This window comes from Nycticebus coucang, chromosome 9, assembly GCF_027406575.1.
Source record: "Nycticebus coucang isolate mNycCou1 chromosome 9, mNycCou1.pri, whole genome shotgun sequence".
Lineage (NCBI taxonomy): Eukaryota > Metazoa > Chordata > Mammalia > Primates > Lorisidae > Nycticebus > Nycticebus coucang.
In genome coordinates, this window is record NC_069788.1 from 117,083,744 (window position 1) to 117,102,590 (window position 18,847).

Consider the following 18,847-nt stretch of genomic DNA (forward strand, 5'->3'; position numbering starts at 1 on the left):
TGGCCTTTGTTGTCCCTATTTTACAGATGTGAAAACTCAGGCTCAAAGAGCCTGTGTGACTAAAGTCAGAATCTAGTGCTGTGTTCTTCAACCTTTTTTATTTTACAGCACACTTGAACCTGTACTTAAACTTCCACAGCACACTTAAATTATCTTGATCAAAAAAACAAAAGAGTTAAAAAAAAAAGAACGTACTTACTGTGCTTTGAACTTCTTTCGAAAATAATGATCTTTAAAAGTTTTTGCAGCACAGTGGTTGAAAATCACTGATCTAGTACATCTGAGCTAGAGAGCAGAGAGGGGCACATTCTCATGTATTTTTCAACATATTTTAAAGAACTGTATTGACACAATAGTTGTTTAAACTATAATGGAAAGATGTTAGAGGAATCTGTGAAAGTACACCTGAGACCTTTAGAGAAGGTAGATAGGATGTTTCTCTCCCTCCCTCCCTCTCCATCCTCCTCTCCACCACCAACTGTATGGACCGTGGCCTGGCTGGAGGCTCCCATCACAGCCTACCCAGGTTCTTCTTTGCAACACTGAACTACAGGGCTGGATGATTGCGTTCTTTGCCTCCTCACATCATTACACTAGATTAGACATGAGTACCTGTTTCAAGGTCAGGGACAGGCTGAGCAGGGTCCAAGTCCTTTCTGTACAGCCAAAGGTAGGGTGTGAATCACAGACAGGGCTGCTGAGAGGGGCACATGCTGTCACTGCAACTCTGTGAACATCCCTCCGTTTCCCCAGCTAGAGTGCAGTGGTGTCATCACAGCTTACTGTGACCTCTAATTCCTGGGCTCAAGCAGTCTTCCTGCCTCAGCTTCCTGAGTAGCTGGGAGTATAGGTGCTTACCACCAGATCTGGTTAGTTCATTTCTGGAAAAGAGTGGATCCACTGAAGGCCCTTCATTTCCTCAAGACTCCTTAGTCAGCCTGTGAGCCTGATTGCAGCCTGAGGAAGTGACATGAAGAGGGATTTTGGAGGCTGGGTGCGGTGGCTCACACCTGGAAATCCTGGCACTGACCTAGCTGGGCATTGTGGCAGGCACCTGTTGTAGTCCCTCTATTTGGGTGGTTGAGGCAGGAGGATCACTTGAACCCAGGAGTTAAAGATTGCTGTCAGTACTCTACCCAGGTTAACAGAGTGAGACACTGTCTCAAAAAAAAAAAAAAAAAGGCAGGATGCAATAATCCTAGCAATCTGGGAGACAGAGGTGGGTTGATTGATTGAGCTCAGGAGTTCGAGACGAGCCTGAACAAGAGTGAGACCCTGTCTAAAAGATAGAAAAATTAACTGGGTGTGGAGGCTTATGCCTGTAGTCCCAGCTATTTGAGAGGCTGATGGGAAGTTGCTGTGAGCTATGACACCATAGTATTCTGTTCAGGGTGACAGAGTGCAACTCTGTCTCTGTCTCAAAAAAAAAAAAAAGGAAGGATCTTGGGTGAGGGAAGTCAGGTAGACCACGGCCTGGCTAGGACTGGGGCAGTAAAATGGCCTCTTGCCCTTCATTCAATTTAGGCTGGAACATAAAGCACTCTAGGCGTCCAGGCTGGAGGCTGAGAGGCAGTGGGTCTCTGGCCATGGGACTGGCTTTCCCTGGTGGCCTCTTCTCCTCACTGGACCCCTGGGGCGCTGCTGAGGGCATGTGCCTCCCCTGTCACACTTGAGCTGAACCAGAGACCTCCCCAGGCTGAAGGAGAGATTGAGGTTATGTGGTGGCCTTGGAGCCATTAGACCCCCTCTGCCTGGGATATACAAAGGCCACTGTCAAAATCTCTGGTTTTCTGTGCTCGTGCCTTAATTTTAGTCCTCTTCCATTAGCACATCATCACCAGTTCACAAAAAGAGTTCTCCGACACACAGGTTTCCTTTTAGAGATAGCACAATGCTTAGAGAGGTGGAACCTAGGACAAAACTAGGTTCAGGGCTGGAGGCAGGGACAGGGTGTGGGTGGGGAAGAGGGGAGTGAGTCTTTGAGATCCATCGGGGAAGGTTTGGGAACTCGCCTTTTTCTTTCTTACCATTGATTGAGCACTTACTGAATGGCAAATCCTTTATGAATATTTTTGAGTTGATCCTCTTGACTTATAAAGCCTTCATTACTGTCTCCGTTTTACTGCTAAGGGAACTAGAGTTTAGGCAGGTCTCACAACTGCCAATAAATGGTGGATCTGAGAACTGAACCCCCATCCAGTGTACCCTGAAGTGCGTGTTCTTAGTCTCTGCGTTGCCTCCTCCATTTCCTACTTTTGCCCGAACTTTGTGATGGGCGCTCTTGTTGGAGAAATACCCCAATCTGGGAGGTGCTCAGGGCTACTTCAGGGCAGGAGCAAGTGGGCCAGGGAGAGGGAGTTATAGAAAGCTCAGGTTCAGAGCTTTGTCCCGGAGACCTGAGCAAATACAGGTGTGTTTTTATCTCACTGCTAAGCCTGGCTTCCCCAGGAAAAAGGGCTGGCTGCTTTCAACAGCACGTTTCCTCTTTCAAAAGCATCTCTTTTAATGAAAGAATCCTCTTCTTCCTTCCTCTCACCCCCAACTTCCCCCCCTATGGCTGAATGGTCAACAGTGAGATTTCACAGGCCCCAGCTGCAGTGCAGTTCCCATCACAAGCCTTTTGTTTCAGGCAACATTGCACCTGAAATGGTCCTGGATAGGCCACACTGCACCTGAAACAGTCTCTTTTGAGTTGCTGGAGCTCAAGGCAGCAGAAACCCTTAGGCCTAGGTTGACGTTGCCTGGAAAGGGCTGTGGAAATCCACGTACAAGATGGTGAAAAGAGCCTCCCGGCCCTCAGTGTGAAAGCACAATTGGGAAAGATGCACATGTGAACAGTGACAGCTGGGAGGGAATATGCAAAACCAAAATACATTCTGTTTATTTTATTTAAAACTTCCTTGATATTTTTTATACTAACAAACGTCAAAATGAAAACAAAGGCTAAGGGCCTGTCCTCCCCCACTGGGTTTGCAGTGCCAGCACTGGAGGCAGGATGCTAGGTACATGCTCTTTCCTTCTCTCTGCATCCGCTGTCCTCTGAGCTGTCTTTGTCCAGAGGGTGTCTAACAGCGCCGTTTTCCTTTCACTTCCTGTCCTGATACCATTCAGTAGCACTCATGGCATGCGATTAGATCTCTCAGGGCCCGCCCAGCTTTGCATCAGTTCATCACTTGTTTCTTCCACCAGCTGCCCATTTTTCTTTTTTTTTAATATATCCACTAGAATGTCTGTAGCACTAGCTGGGAATTTTGCTGTGTTTTTTTCACTGCTATATCCCTGACTCTGTGCCCTGGGACCCTGGGATATAAAAGTGAACTTTGAGTTCCTACCTTCAGGAGCTCCCAGTCTTGACAAGTGTCCAGTCAAAACGACCATGCATTTACAGGGATAGAGCGATATTCCATGTGAGATATGATTTAAAGTTGGAACCCAAAGTCGGGAGATGTCTTAATGCTGTTCTTGCCTCCCCACCTGTGTGGAGTGATAGCTCTCATCTCTTTGTTTCTCTTCTTGCTCACTTTTGCTTATAAATTTAAGTAGCCATTCTAAAATGGCTACACCACCCCCACCCCTTGATCCCCACATCCCCACCCTGCCCATAATCACTGCCGTGGTGTTCTTCCCTCCCGCTACCCACTTATTGCCACTTAAGAATGCCTCAGGGCAGGAGGAAGGGGCAGTGGGGTCATGAGTCTCTTGACTTCTCTAGTAGAAGGAGTGTCTCTAGTATGGCTGTTCTTATTAGAACGAATAATACACTGTTCACCCTTGAAACTTTGCAGATCAGGTGGGAAGGGACCTGAATGGCCCTGTTGTTGGGTGAGCCCCATGTAATTGACAGTGCTATTTGGTGCAGAGAAGTCTGGAGTTGCCAATGAAAGGTTTGGATCTAAAGCAAGAGGGTCCTTCTCTCTGTTTGCCATAACTGTGACAGCTGGTGAGAGCCCAGAGCTTAGATGGACATGTGAAATTGAAGTGCATGCCTTTGTTTTTCCTTTGAGTCACGCTGTTTCTGTTTGAGCCACTAGGTGGGTCTATTGGTACAGGACAGCTTGGTTGCTGCCCTGCCTGATCATGGTCTGCTTGAGAGAAGTAGCTTCGGAGTTGATGGTCTTTGCATTTAACACCCTAAATTCCCTTTCTAGAATTCTTCCTCATGCTTTTGCAGATGAAGGTGCCCTTGCTCCCACTTAAAATTCACATTGGGGTACTTACTGTTCTTTCTCCTTACCCTGACACCATGCTTCTGAACTCTACCCCTAACAAAGCATATTAATCCTTTCTCTTTGCTAGCTGCCAAGTGAGAAAGGATTGGATAAACTATTTTACCTTGAGATGTCAAGAAGGCTTAATACACAGAAGGGTAAAGTAAATCTCCATAAAACCCAGAGAAGAGATTTTTAAAACTTCTCTTTGGATCCTGCCTGGAGTCACAGCTGAAAAAAAAAAAAAAAAGAAGGCTTAATATGTTACCTCTGGATTATTACTTTGCCTTAAAACTGTTAAGATTGAAACTAGGGCTGGGCGTGGTAGCTTATGCCTATAATCCTAGCACTCTAGGAGGCTGAGGTGGGTGGATTGCTTGAGCTCAGGAGTTCAAGACCAGCCTGAGCAAGAGCAAGACCCTGTCTCTACTAAAAATAGAAAAACTGAGGCAAGAGGATCGCTTGAGTCGGAGAGTGCTATCATCATAGCACTACCGAGGGTGACAAAGTAAGGCTCTGTCTCTAAAAGAAAAGGATCGAAACTAGGTCTTATAACCTAAGAATTAAATTGCTAATAATGGGATTATGGCCCTTCTAAATGTGGGTGGGGCTGACACCTTTGAAAGGGGGTCAGGAGGTATTAAGGGAAGGTGCTGCTTCCTCTTTGTACCTCTGATGCCCCCGTGCTGTGGGCTCTGTGTGGGACCCTTCAGCAGCTACCCTGTGGGGAGCTCAGCACTTGGTTGGTTGCTGAGGGGAATGAGACTATGTGGCACAACTGCTCAGAGGTTCTGTGGGCTCTGCTGACTGGGTGTGCACCTTCCCTGGCCCCACTAAATGGTTTGTCCACGGAGGGGGATGACCCCGGTACCCTGTACAGAACTAGAAAGATGGCATGAGGCAGGTGGGGTGGGTCCTGGGGACCCATGTAAACCCCTGTTGAGGACCTCAGAGACTGTATGGCTTGTGGTGGAGCCTGACCACTTGCTCTTCTTAACTTTTCCCAGACATTCACAGCATGGTGCAACTCCCATCTCCGGAAGGCAGGGACACAGATCGAGAACATCGAGGAGGACTTCCGGGACGGCCTAAAGCTCATGCTGCTGCTGGAGGTCATCTCAGGTGAGGGCTGGCTTCTGCCCTGACACCTCTGTGTCTACTCTGCCCATGGGCATGGCCAGCTATGGGTCTTTTGAGACAAGCTGGGGATGGAATGTGTGAATTCAGACTAAGAAACTAGGTCTCAAGTCTGATTCTACCGCCAGCCATCCTGCTGTTTTTTTTGAGACTGTCTCTCTTTGTCACTGTCAGTAGAGTGCTGTAGCGTCATAGCTCACAGCAACCTGAAAATCCTGGGCTCAAGCGATTCTCTTGCCTCAGCCTCCCTAGTAGCTGGGACTACAGGTGCCTGCCACAACGCCTGGCTATCTTTAGAGATGGGGTCTTGCTCTTGCTCAGGCTAGTCTTGAACCTGTGAGCTCAGGCAGTCTACCTGCCTCAGCCTCATAGAGTGCTGGGATTATAGGCATGAGCCACTATGCCCAGCCCCAGGTGTCTTGGGCAAGTTGCTTTGCCTTTTTGTCTCACCATCCTCATTTGCAAAAGTTGGGGTCTTGATGGATGGTCTATGAGGCTCCTCCCAAGTGGTAGGATTTCATGGCCAAGATGTAACCAGGGATGACCATCTTTAAACTTTGGCTCAACTTCTGCCTAGTTACCTGTCTCCAGATGACTTCAGAGCATTGTCTAGCTCCCAGTTTGTCCAGATGTCTAGAGGGACAGGTCCACTTGAACGCATGTCTCAGCTTGCTTGCAGATGCCTTTCCTCCCCCCTTAGAGGGTGGCGGTCCCGAGGGGCTAGCCATGGCGTAGAGGCCAGGCCGTCTTAGCTACTCACTTCACTTTACCTTCACCTGATCACAGGCCTAATCTCAGCCCAGAACCCCCTCTCAAATACTGAACCTCCCTGGGCATCTCTACCTAGATGTCCCACGGGGTCCTCTCAGCATGTCCAGACTTGGGCTTGTCATTCCTGCCCCAGCAAATCTCTTTGCTCTCCCACAGCCTCATTCTGCACCTAACCTGGGGTCTAGACAGTTCTTCTTTGCTTTTCTTTCCAACTTGCCATTCATGTTCTGTTCATCTGTTTCCATCTTCCCAATCCTCCTCTTAACCCCTGCTGCTGTGAGGTCAGTGTGAGACCTATGTTGCCTCTCATCTAGGTGATAACACAAAGGCCCTGGGCCCCTCAGCTCCTCCCTGCAGTCTCCCCTGTGCTGTAGCCAGAAGTATCACCTCACCATTGTCCAAATATGGTCATGTTATTCCCTGCTCACAACCCTTCGGTGCCTTCTAGGGCTTTGAGCCTGCAGGCTACATTCCTCAGCTTAGCTTGCAGGATCCTTCAAGAGCTGGCACCTGCTTTGTTTTCAACTAACTATTCCCAAAAAGGTATCAGACCTTGGGCCTTCTACCACATGGGGAAATGTGCAGTTCTGCCCAGATGACGTATATTTTCTATTCCCTGTGCCTTTGCATGAGCTCTCCCTCTTCTTTAAAAAAATTGGTTCTATTTCCCTTTCAGACAAAACCTGTATGTGTGGTATTTATACATTTGTGTACATATGTGGTAAATTCACATAACACAACGTTTGCTATTTTTTAAACATTTTAAAGCACATATAGTTCAGTGGCATTGAGTATGTTTACATTGGGCAGCTGCCATCATCAGCCTTCCCCAGAACTCTTTCCATCTTCCCATATTGAAACTTTTACCCATTAAACACGAACTCCCCATTCTCCTCACTTCCCTCTCCTAGCGGCCAGCATTCTACTTTTCCTCTCTGAAGCTGACTTCTAAGTACCTCTTAGGAGTAGGATCGGCAGTGTTTCTCCTTCTGTGGCTGGCTCATTTCACTTAGCATCACGTCTTCCAGTTCATCCCTGTTGTAGCGGCGTCCAGACCTCCTCTCTGCTTAAGGCTAAAGCATATTCCAGCATATGTTTCGCCACATTTCGTTTATCCACTCATCTGTGGATGGACACTTGGATTGCTTTCATATTTTGGCAATTGTGAATAATGATAGGGCTATACAAATAACTATTCTTTGAATCCCTGCTTTTAATTCTTTGGGGTACATACCCACAAGTGGAATTGCCAGGTCATATGGTAATTCTCTCTTTAAATTTTTTTTATTTTTTATTTTATTTTATTTTTTCGGACAGAGGGTCACTATGTTGCCCTCAGTAGAGTGTGGTGGTGTCACAGCTCATAGCAACCTCAAACTCTCGGGCTTAAGTGATTCTCTTGCCTCAGCCTCCCGAGTAGCTGGAACTACAGGTACCCGCCACCAACACCCAGCTATTTGCTTGTTGCAGTTTTCATTTTTGTTTAGCTGTCCTGGGCCGGGCTGAAACTGCCAGCCTCAGTGCATGTGGCTGGCGCAGTAACCACTGTGCACGAGTGTCAAGCCTCTCTTTAAGTTTTTTGAACCACCATCATGCTATTTTCCTCTAACTGCCTTTTAGAATGTCCTTTCATATCTCTTCCCCCAGCACTGCCCAGTGGAAAACAAACCCGGCATTACTCTTTTTCATTCTTCAAAACTCAGCTTGGGGGTTTTCTCCAAGAGGGCTTCCCTGGCACACACACCCCTGAGCTTGCTGTCCCTCCTGGACACCCTGTTAGCCCTGCCGTTGTTGCCTGTATCACTTCTGGCCCCTGGCTGCTCTCCTGTCTCCTTCCCCATTCCATACTGAGCTTCCTGGGGCTTCTTACCTGTCTGGCCCAAGTGCCTGGAGCTGTCCCAGCCTGTAGGGGGCACTCCAGAGACCTTGGCATGACTGAATGTCCAGCACCAGGCTTATTTGCTGGCCTTCAGTTCCTGCCCATGCACATCTGCAAAGCACCACTGTCTCTTCCCATGGATGGGGAAGATCTGCTCAGTGAAATGCTGCCCTTCCTCCCGAGCATCTTTGGAAATGAATGGGGTACCAGGGATGAGGAGAAGGAAGAGGAATGCTATCTGCAGAGATTCTTCTTTTTATTGTTTGGGATTTATTGAGGGTACAAAGAATTAGGTTACACTGATCCCTGCAGAGATTCTTGAAGAGGGGTCCCTGGACCACTTGCACCAGAATCAGCAGGACCACTTGTTCAAATGTAGATTCCCAGGCCCTACCCCAGACCTTCTAAGTCAGGAACTTGGTGGGGCTGGGGAGCTCCGGACATCTATAGTTGAGCAACTTCTCCACGTGATTTCATGCAAACTGAAGTTTAGGAGCTGCTGGCCTGGGCCTGTGTACCTTTTCCCATCCTCTGTGTTTAAGCTTGCCTCCTCTGCTGCACAGTTGGCAATGGCTGGGAGCTCGGGCTTAGCAGGCCTCAAGGGCTGGGGCAGGAGCAACCCTCCAGGGAGGGACATGGTGCTGCCTCCGTCAGTACTGCAGGGTGGGAGCCCCGATGCCACCTCTCCTGGGCAGGAGATGTTGGGAGACCTCCTGGCAGGAGAGCCACAAGGGGAAAGTTTTGATTTAATTAAAAAACAGCTGTACTTCCCTGGGAGCTGACAACCAAATCCCATCTGTGGCAGGAAGTCTGGTCTCTTCCAGAAGCTGGCAGGCTGCTGGGAAGGCAGGAGGCTGGGTGGCTGCCTGGAAAAGTGGTGCTCTGTTGGGGTAGGCCTGGCCCAGTGTTACAGGCAGACCACTGACGGGTGCAAGGGTCTGAATTTCGGGCCCTAGCATGGTGGTTCTCAGCTTTGACTCCTTGGAACCATGTACCCCTTCCCTGGTTATTGCCACACGTGTTACACTTCTAATTTTCAAATCATTTCAAGAGTGTCCTGAATACTGTCTGTTCTGGGATAAAAATGTACTTAGTAGGGTATTTAGAGAACCAGCTTCTATACCCCTGTTTTCCCAAAGCCTCTGAGCTTGAAACCCGGGCAGCAGAACCTCCCCTGTAGAAGCTGGAGGTGGGGGGAGTTGGGCCTGAGCAGGGGTGAAGGGTTGATCCAGAGTTTGAGCCATGGTGCTCACAGGAGGCAGAGTAATGGGACAAGAGCTGAGGCTCTCAAAGTGGAGGAGCTGCTGTGGACAAGTCTATTTAAATACCTGGGAACATTTTCACAATACTCTAGTAACCCGTACCCCATTCCCAGAGCAAAATGATCTAGACTGGAAGGAGATCGGCCCTTTGCACGTTCTGTTCCCTCTGCTTTGATCACTGTTCCCAGCAGTCTTCACTATCTGTAAAGACTCAGGCTTTCCCTGACCACGCCTCTTCTTCCTCTCCCCCCTTCTTCCTCCTCCTCTCCTTCACTTTCTCTTCCTCCCCCTCCTCCTCTTGTTTTAAAGACCATAGATCCTTCTTGGTATTTGTTCATTGTATATATTTATTTGTGTATTTCTTTAAGGTCTGTCTCTCCTACTGGATTGTAATTACATAAAGGCAAGAAACTGTTTTATTCACCCCCATATTCCTACTACCCAGCCAGATCCCTGGCATGTAATAAGGAAATGCTGAGTGCCAGCAGGAAAGGGAGAAAGAAGAGTCAGGATAGACTCTCCCTCTCTCCTGGCCAGGGTGGCATTCTGTAGCCCTTGAGAGGTGCGTGCACACACACACTCACGCACCCCTCAGTAAGCTGTGCCGGGGCTGGGGTGCTGTGAGAGCAGCCCTGGCTCTGGGTTGTAGCATCTTACCTTCCTTTTCTTCCCTTCTGATCCACCAGGTGAACGCTTGGCCAAGCCAGAGAGGGGCAAGATGAGGGTGCACAAGATTTCCAACGTCAACAAGGCCCTGGATTTCATAGCCAGCAAAGGGGTCAAACTGGTTTCTATTGGAGCTGAAGGTGAGTACAGCCTGCCCTTGGCTGCCCTGAGGAACCTGGTTTTCTTTGCCTTCCAGTTCCCTTGGCTTTTTGTAGGCTGACTCCTGGACCCACTTATCACTTGGGGGCATTTGACAATGGGTTCCCCAGAAAACTGAGGACTCATGGCTCTCTTCCCGTGCCCACACCCCCTTACCACATCCTTGAAGTGTGGAGTCCTGTGTGTAGAACACCACCTTCCTATCTACAGACTGGATGGCACTTTGCTGCCTGAAGTGGAACGTTGTGTGAGCTGGGGTGGGTGTGCAGACACTGGTGGGCGGAGGGTGGAGGCTGCCCCAAGACTCCCCAGGATGTCAGGAGAACCGTCCAGAAGTCTGTACGACAGCAGTTCTCAACCTGGGGGTAGCGACCCACAGAAACTGTATTAAAGGGCCACGGCATTAGGAAGGTTAAGAACCACTGCTCTAGGAGCATTTTCAGTAGCATTTCCCTCTTGTGTAGCGTCTTGGCTCCTTTCTCTTCACTTTAACCTGTTTAAACCATTGTTAGGGTGTTCTTAAAGATAAAAAGGAGGTAGCACAATTTCTTGTGTGCATTACGGTGCCTCTGAGGGATTTAGGGTGGGTTGAGGCAGTTAGACCACTCAAACCAGCCACCTGCTCTGTGATGCCACAGAGACCTGAAGATGAGCAAGATACAGTCCCATTCATTCATTCAAGACACTAGCACGGCTGTAAGTATGGAGCGTTCGCTGCGGCCAGCACTGCGCAGAAGCCCTTCACAATAGGATTGTATGATGTCCCTTAATCCTCACAACAACCCTATGAGGGAGCTCTAATTATTATCCCCATTTTATGCTAAGAAAACAGAAGTTAAAGAGATTACATGACTTGCTTAAGGTTCCATCCTCAGTAATTGGCCCTGACACCAGAGAAATGCCCCCTGAGAGTGGTCTTTCCTTGGAAGGAGAGGGGTGGAGGGGATGTCCTGCTCCTGGTACACCCATAGGTGCAGCTCCCTTCTCTGGTTGGTGCTTAGAGTCCCCTTCCTTCTAGAAATTGAAGAGTTTTGTGTTGATGCACCAAATTGCAAAGCTTTAGCATACATAGGCTCTGCCTGGGGCCAAAGCTGCCTGACACCGGCTTTTGTAAATGTTGGAACACAGCCATGCCCGTTTGTTTACCTGTGGCTTTTGTGCTATAAGGGCAGAGTTGAGTAGTTGTAACAGAGATCATATGGCTTGCAAAGGCTGAAATATTTCCAATCAGGCCCTTTACAGAAAAAGTTTACTAACCCTGGCCTTATAGGGAACTCAGGTCAGTGCCAGAGATGGTCACAGGCAGTGCCTTGTGGATCCCAGCGTCCCCCCAGCTGTGAGCTTCTCAAGGGCAGAAGCTGTGTGCTTCTACCTTCAGCGGCTCCAGCTCCTAACAGCATGATACACACAGCAGGTGCTTGGCAAATGTTTGGAGGATTTGCCCATAGCAAGGTACTATGCTTTGTGATTGAGAAAATATTCTCTGCTTTTTGTTAAAAAAAGAACAGTTTGGCTTGGCGCCCTTAGTACAGTGGTTACGGCGTTGGCCACACCGAGGCTGGCAGGTTTGAACTTGGCCCAGGCCAGCTAAACAACAATGACAAAAGCAACAACAAAAAAATAGCCAGGTGTTGTGGTGGGCGCCTGTAGTCCCAGCTACTTGGGAGGCTGAGGCAAGAGAATCGCTTAAGCCGAAGACTTTGAGGTTACTGTGAACTGTGACGCCACAGCACTATGAGGGTGACATAGTGAAACTTTGTCTCAGAAAAAAAGAAGAAAAAAAAGAACAATTAAAAAAATTTCACAGAAGTCTTAACTAAGCAAACATTTAAAACCAAAGAAAATGCCACTTGGTCTGGTGCAAGCTGAGGTGCTTGCTGGGCCAGGGGTGAACAGTAGGGATGGATGGGACTGTGGTGAACTAGAGAGAGCATGTCCTAAGCAGGGCAGGTGCCACACAGATCTAGTTAAGTTGTTGCTGTGTGGGAAGACAGGTTCAGCATTGCGAGGTCTTCTAATTTTTCAAAATAAGCCAGAAATCTAGATTTTTATTTATTTATTTATTTATTTATGTAGAGACAGAGTCTTACTTTATCGCCCTCGGTAGAGTGCTATGGCATCACAGCTCACAGCAACCTCCAACTCCTGGGCTTAAGTGATTCTCTTGCCTCAGCCTCCCAAGTAGCTGAGACTACAGGTACCCCCCCACAATGCCCGGCTGTTTTTAGAGATGGGGCCTCACTCTGACTCAGGTTGGTGTAGAACCTGTGAGCTCTGGCAATCCACCCGCCTTAGTCTCCCAGAGTGCTAGGATTACTGGTGTGAGCCACTGCACCCAGCCAAATATTTTTTTTTTTTTTTAAAGAAAGCTCTACTAGGCTGGGCATAGTCGTTCACGCCTGTAATCCTAGCACTCTAAGAGGCCAACGTGAGTGGATTGCTTGAGATCAGGAATTTGAGACCAGCCTGAGCAAGAGTGAGACCCCCATCTCTACTAAAAATAGAAAAACTAGCCCCACATCATGGCAGGTGCCTATAGGCCCTGCTACATGGGAGGCTGAGGCAAGAGGACTACTCAAACCCAGGAGTTAGAGGTTACTGTGAGCTGTGACACCATGGCACTCTACCTAGGGCAACAGAGTGAGACTCTGTCTCAAAAAAAAAAAAAAAAAAAGAAAGAAAGCTCTACTGAAGGGGAAAGTAGGAGAGAATAGCACTTACTGACTCCCAGCTCTGTGTGTGGCTAGATTGGATGCTTTATGTGGGTTATCTCGTCCTTACCTCATGACAGGCTTGTATGGTGAGTATTACCAGCCATGTTCCACATTAAGGAACTGAGGCCCAGAAGAGTTGCTAGGGAGGAAGAATGTAATCAGTGGAGCCCAGACTGAGCCAGCTGCTTCTGTGTGGCATGGCAGAGTTAGACTCAGGTGTCTGGGCTATAGAGCTGAGGTCTAACCTGCTGCCCCTCCAGGGGGTAACCAGGGCAGAACTTCATGTCTGATTTTCCTCAGTAATGAGTGGCAGGTGGATTTGGCCATGTCCACACCAGCACAGTGAGCAGGAGCAGGGCTGGGCCAGTGTCACTGCCTCTGCTATGCTCAGGAGGTCACTTTCCCTGGCCGGTCTCAGTCTGTGCCTATAACACAGGCACTGGGAATCGAAAGCTTTTTAAAAGACTCCTTTACCATGAGATATATGGTTTTCCCTCTCAGTACCCTAGGGAGCCAGTGTTTCAGCTCAGGCTTCCTAGTTTGAAATAACCTATCCCCATTTCAAGCTGGGATGGCCATTCTATTGAGCCAAGAAACTAGATGAGGCACCACATTTTTTTTTTTTTTTTTAATGAAATGAAGTTTACTGCTGTAGATTATAAGATAAAAGGCAATGGTGCATATCACCTGGAATGAGCTGTCTTGGAGGTGCGGTGTGGGTAGGAAGGCGATGCTGGGTGCCCCAATGCAAAAACATCCCAAGCTGCTGAGGGCTGTGTCCTCAGGCCCAGGCCCAGCGGGAGCACTCCCCCTCCATCAGCCTTTGAAGCATTATCATGTGGTGCAAAAACTAGATTGTCTGTTCAACCCTGAGGGGCAGAACTAGGCCTGGAAGGGAGATCCCTTGGGCAGACCTTTCTGGATGACATGCTGGTGGTGAGTTCCCTGTCACTGAAAGTGTTCAAATGGAGGCTAGAGGGAAGGAGCTAATATACATCAGGGAAGGGTTAGAAAAGATCCTTAAGATTTCTCTCATGATAACCAGCTCTGGAATGCCCAGACATCAGGGAGTTGAGACTTGCCCTGGGTAGGGGAGATGGAATTTAACTAGGGGAGAGGTGCTATGAACTCGAGTGGTCTCTGTGATTTAGGATGGAGGGGCGCTGGTAGCCCTGGGGGTTCGAGGGTCTGCCCCGTGGAATTTCTGCAGCACCACTCATTCTGTGCAGATGACTGCATCCCTGTTGCAGGAGAACCTATTAAACAGGTTCTGAATAAGCAAAGGATGTGAGCAGCTGTGTAGTGAGCTGCAGACATTTGCCACCGCTTCTTTCCACACCTGCGGCAGACATGGTTGGTCTACCATCATAGTCTTTCCCTTCTGAGCCCAGCTGAAGCCTTGGAGCTCTCTGCTTGGGCTGTGAGTTCCAGGCAGACCCTGATGTGAAACTGCCTGGAGATGGCTGTGCCTGCTGCATACACCAAGAGGCCTGGGAACAAGGACCTTCTGTTCTGGGGAAGGGGGGACACAGAGCCCTCCAGGCAAGGTTAGGTGCTGAGAGGGGGCTGGGAGTCAGGCAGGGCTGGGATGGGTGGTGTATGGGCTGTTGATTGAATATATTCCACTCTGTTTGCCTGTGCTTGGCACCTGTGTTTTCTTTGCCATGAATGAGAATTCAGTAGACAAAAAAATCCCTGGGAGGTTTCTTGGGAAGAAGGGGTGTAAGTAGGCAAGGTCCAAAAGAGAACCCCCCTGCCTCCCTTAGTGTTGGGGAGCCTCTGAGGAAGGTAGGTCTGCCGGCAGGGGCTAGCCCGCCGGAGGCTGGGGGATTTGGCCTTCACAGAGAGGGGCCTTGTGGGGGGCCGAGGGGGCAGCCAGCACTGCAGAGGTCGCTCCTAGGAAGGCTGAGTTTCTGAATCACCACTCAGAGCTTTTCCTAGGCTTTAAAAAAACTCCCCTTATACTTAAGGCACTATCCATACAATTTTGTATTTGATTTTTCTACTTCCTCTATTAGAAAGATTTTTACAGGCCGGGCGTGGTGGCTCACGCCTGTAGTCCCAGCGCTGTGGGAGGCCGAGGCAGGTGGATTGCCTGAGCTCAGAGGTTCAAGACCTATATGAACAGCAGTGAGCTAGAGTAAGACCCCATCTCTACTAACATCAAGAACAGCGGGACAGAGCATCCCCAGAGGAAGAAGAAAATGAACAACAAAAAAGTGTACTTCAAACGAAGAAGAATGAACAGGAAGCTGAAATTAAAAATAAAAAAAACTTAAAAAAAAAAAGAAATATTTTTACAAATCAAAAACTCATGAATGTAATCTTCAATGGCTGTGTTAATCATCTGTTTATTGAGCACAGTTGCACTGTGTTCCAGACACCTCCCTCCCCAAATTCTAGCCCTCCTCTGGAAAGAGACCTGAGTTGTTGTGTTCTCAGGGGATCCCCTCCTCTGCCCACTCATCCACTTGTGCTTAGTGCTTTCATTCATTCAACAAGTGCTGATGGAGTGTTTTCTCAGTGCCAAGTATATTAGGCTCTAAATCAGGCGTCCTCAAACTTTTTAAACAGGGGGCCAATTCACTGTCCCTCAGACTGTTGGAGGGCCGGACTATAGTTTAAAAAAAAAACAACAAAAAACCTATGAACAAATTCCTATGCACACTGCACATATCTTATTTTGAAGTGAAAAAACAAAATGGGAACAAATACAATCACACTCCCTCATGTGGCCTGCGGGCCACAGTTTGAGGGCCCCTGCTCTAAATAGCGATGCAAAATGATAGGGCAAGCACAGTGGCTCACCTGTAATCCTAGCACTCTGGGAGGCCAAGGCAGGTAGATTGCTTGAGCTCAGGAGTTTTGAGACCAGCCTGGATAAGAGTCCCCGTCTCTACCAAAAATAGAAAAATTAGCCAGGTATTGTGGTAGATGCCTGTAGTCCCAGCCACTTGGGAGGCTGAGGCAATAAGATCGCTTGAGCCCAAAAGTTTGAGGTTTTTGTGAGCTATGATGCAATGGCACTCTACTAGGGTGACAAAGTCAGACTCTGTCTCAAGCAAACAGATAGTGTTGCAAAGCGGAAAATATTCTTACCTTCGTGGAGCCTATATTCTAGAAGGGGGAGAGAGAAAATATACATGCATTTATGTCCAGATGGGGAAAACTAAAGCAGGGCATAATTTGGGTGGTCAAGGAAGGTGCTAGTGAGAAGGGATGTGTGAGTAGAGACAAGGAGGGCCAGGAACAAGCCACGTGGACACCCCAGGGGAGGAGAGCTGCAGGGAGGCCCAGCTCCCAGACCACCAGGCCCTCACTGGCCACTGGCTTTGACTCTGCATGAGGTGGGAAGCCATAGAGGTGTTGAGCAGAGGCCAGTGGGGTCTGGGGATTTACTCAGTCACTCTGTGTACTTTGTACATTCACATGGTTTCCTATTTAGGGCCACCATAAGTAGCCTTGCAACAGCACATTTAACACAGAGACCATACTCCCACATTTCAGGTCAGTGGCTAGGAATAGATTCCTAGAGATAGAATTTGACGATGAAAACATTGAATAACTGGGGCGGTGCCTGTGGCTCAGGGAGTAGGGTGCTGGTCCCATATGCCGTAGGTGGTGGGTTCAAACCCAGCCCGGCCAAAAACCACAAAAAAAAAAAAAAAAAAAAGAAAACATTGAATAACTGGCTGGGCGTGGTGGCTCACGCCTGTAGTCCCGGCACTGAGGGAGGCCGAGGCAGGTGGATTGCCTGAGCTCAGAGGTTTGAGACCAGTATGAGCAGCAGTGAGCCAGCCTTAAGACCCCGTCTCTACTAACAACATCAAAAACAGCCGGACGTTGTGGTGGGCGTCTGTAATCCCAGCTACTGGGGAGGCAACGGGAAACAGCATCTCCAGAGGAAGAAGAAAATGAACAAGAAAAAAGAGAACTTCAAACGAAGAAGAATGAACAAGCAAGTGAAATTAAAAAAAAAACAAAACATTGAATAACTTTAACATGCTTGCTCCCCACAGCCAAATTATTTCCCAGGAGTTTCTTTTTAAAAACAAATTTTTTTAAAACTAATTCACACTTCTCTTATTCAGTGTGGTGGTATTGCTAGCACCTGTATATATATCTATATAACATCTGTAATATATATTGGAAAAATATAAATACCATTGGAAATCACAAACACACCAGGTGTGTGTTTGGCTTTTAATTTTACTTTTTAACTTTGCTAATTTAATAGCTGGGAAATGATAGCTTATTTCTTTGGTTATAAAAGAGATTGAACATTTGGGTGGCACCTGTGGCTCAGTGAGTAGGGCGCTGACCCCATGTACCAAGGTTGGTGGGTTCAAACCCGACCCAGTCAAACTGCAACAAAAAAATAGCCGGGCGTTGTGGCAGGCGCCTGTGGTCCCAGCTACTGGGGAGGCTGAGGCAAGGAGTTGGAGGTTGCTATGAGCTGTGATGGCATAGCACTCTACCAAGGGCAATAAAGTGAGACTCTCTCTACAAAAAAAAAAAAGATTGAACATTCTTATGGATTGGTTATTAGTATTTCATGTTTTGTGATGTCTATTCATGTCTCTTGCCTATTTATTGAGAGTTTAGATTCTTTGTCTTGCCAATTTAGATATACTTTTTTCTTTAATTTTTTTATTTTTAATTTCAGTTTGCTTGTTCATTCTTTGTTTGAAGTACTCCTTTTTTGTTGATTTTCTTCTTTCTCCTGCGGTGCTGGCTGTTTTTGATGTTGTTAGGAGAGACAGGGTCTTATTCTGGCTGACTGCTGCTCATACTGGTCTTGAACCTCTGACCTCAGACAATCCACCTGCCTCGGCCTCCCACAGCGCTGGGACTACAGGCGTGAGCCACCACGCCCGGCCTAGATATACTTTTTAAATATTACAGATGTTGGGTGGCGCCTGTGGCTCAGTGAGTAGGGCGCTGGCCCCATATACCGAGGGTGGCGGGTTCAAACCCAGCCCCGGCTGAACTGCAACCAAAAAATAGCCGGGCGTTGTGGCGGGTGCCTGTAGTCCCAGCTGCTCGGGAGGCTGAGGCAGGAGAATCGCTGAAGCCCAAAAGCTAGAGGTTGCTGTGAGTTCTGTGACATCATGGCACTGTACTGAAGGCGGTAAAGTGAGACTCTGTCTCTACCAAAAAAAACATATATATATATAAATAAAACAGATGTTCAACCATTGGAAATCACAAGTGAAAGGGCATTTTAAAAATACCGAAGGTTTCTGAGCTGTTTTTTTTTTTTTTTATTAAATCATAGCTGTTCTGAGCTGATTCTTAATGGGTGGTTCTACCTCCCCTCAAAGTGCTTTGCCAAGTACTGGCCATCTGTGGTGTTTGTTAACGAAAGCAGTTGCTGCTGCTGCAGCCCTCTGTTACTCTCAAACCCCAGCCCTTGGATGTAGGATTGTGGGTGTCTTCCAGGTCTGGGCGGGGCATTTAGATCTCCGTGTTCACAGGAAGAGTCACATCCTATCCTATGACTAAATAGGACACTGCTCCTCTTTTGCCCAGGACCCCCCTGCAGCCTCAGCAGGTTACCTGCTGTCTGCGGGGGCAGTTGTGGCTGTGTGTTGCTCCATGCATTGCACTTCATTGGTCACAGAATAGCATGTAGTTTTATCCTCACTTTTGAGGAAGGTGCAAATGAAAATCCACTCTTGTTTAAGGAGTTTGTGGGGTGCAAATTCTAATGAACGTTGGCTGAGGGCATCAGGACTCCCTGGAAATGGTCCCTTCTCATGGTTCTGTTGGGTCTCCAAAATGAGTGTTGCAGGTAGGAAAAAATCAAAATGTTCTTTGGATACCTTACTCTTAACTGAAGATTCCTGACCATGGGGCAGGTTACTATCTCCTGGTCTGGAAGCAGGTGAGAGAATAAGGAGTCTACATTTGAGTTTCACTTGTTTAAGACCATAAATTGCTCCATGTCTTAGATTCCTTAAAGATAGGACTAATTTAGGTTTATATTTCCTGCCTCTAAGCTTGGTACAGAGAATAAGAAAGAAAATATACTTAATAGAATTTATAGCA

The 18,847-nt window shown here is 47.9% G+C and overlaps 1 protein-coding gene and 1 pseudogene across 4 annotated transcripts in view; both read left to right on the plus strand.

Annotated features, from left to right (window-relative positions):
- ACTN1 (actinin alpha 1) overlaps window positions 1-18,847 on the plus strand; it is a 117,550-nt gene that overhangs the window by 61,989 nt on the left and 36,714 nt on the right. For all 4 annotated transcript variants that reach the window (XM_053602189.1, XM_053602190.1, XM_053602191.1 and 1 more), the window contains 2 exons: window positions 5,216-5,330; window positions 9,944-10,063. In XM_053602189.1, the coding sequence (XP_053458164.1) occupies window positions 5,216-5,330; window positions 9,944-10,063 (235 nt within the window). The remainder of the gene's footprint in view (window positions 1-5,215; window positions 5,331-9,943; window positions 10,064-18,847) is intronic.
- Window positions 4,329-4,441, plus strand: LOC128595231 (uncharacterized; annotated as a pseudogene).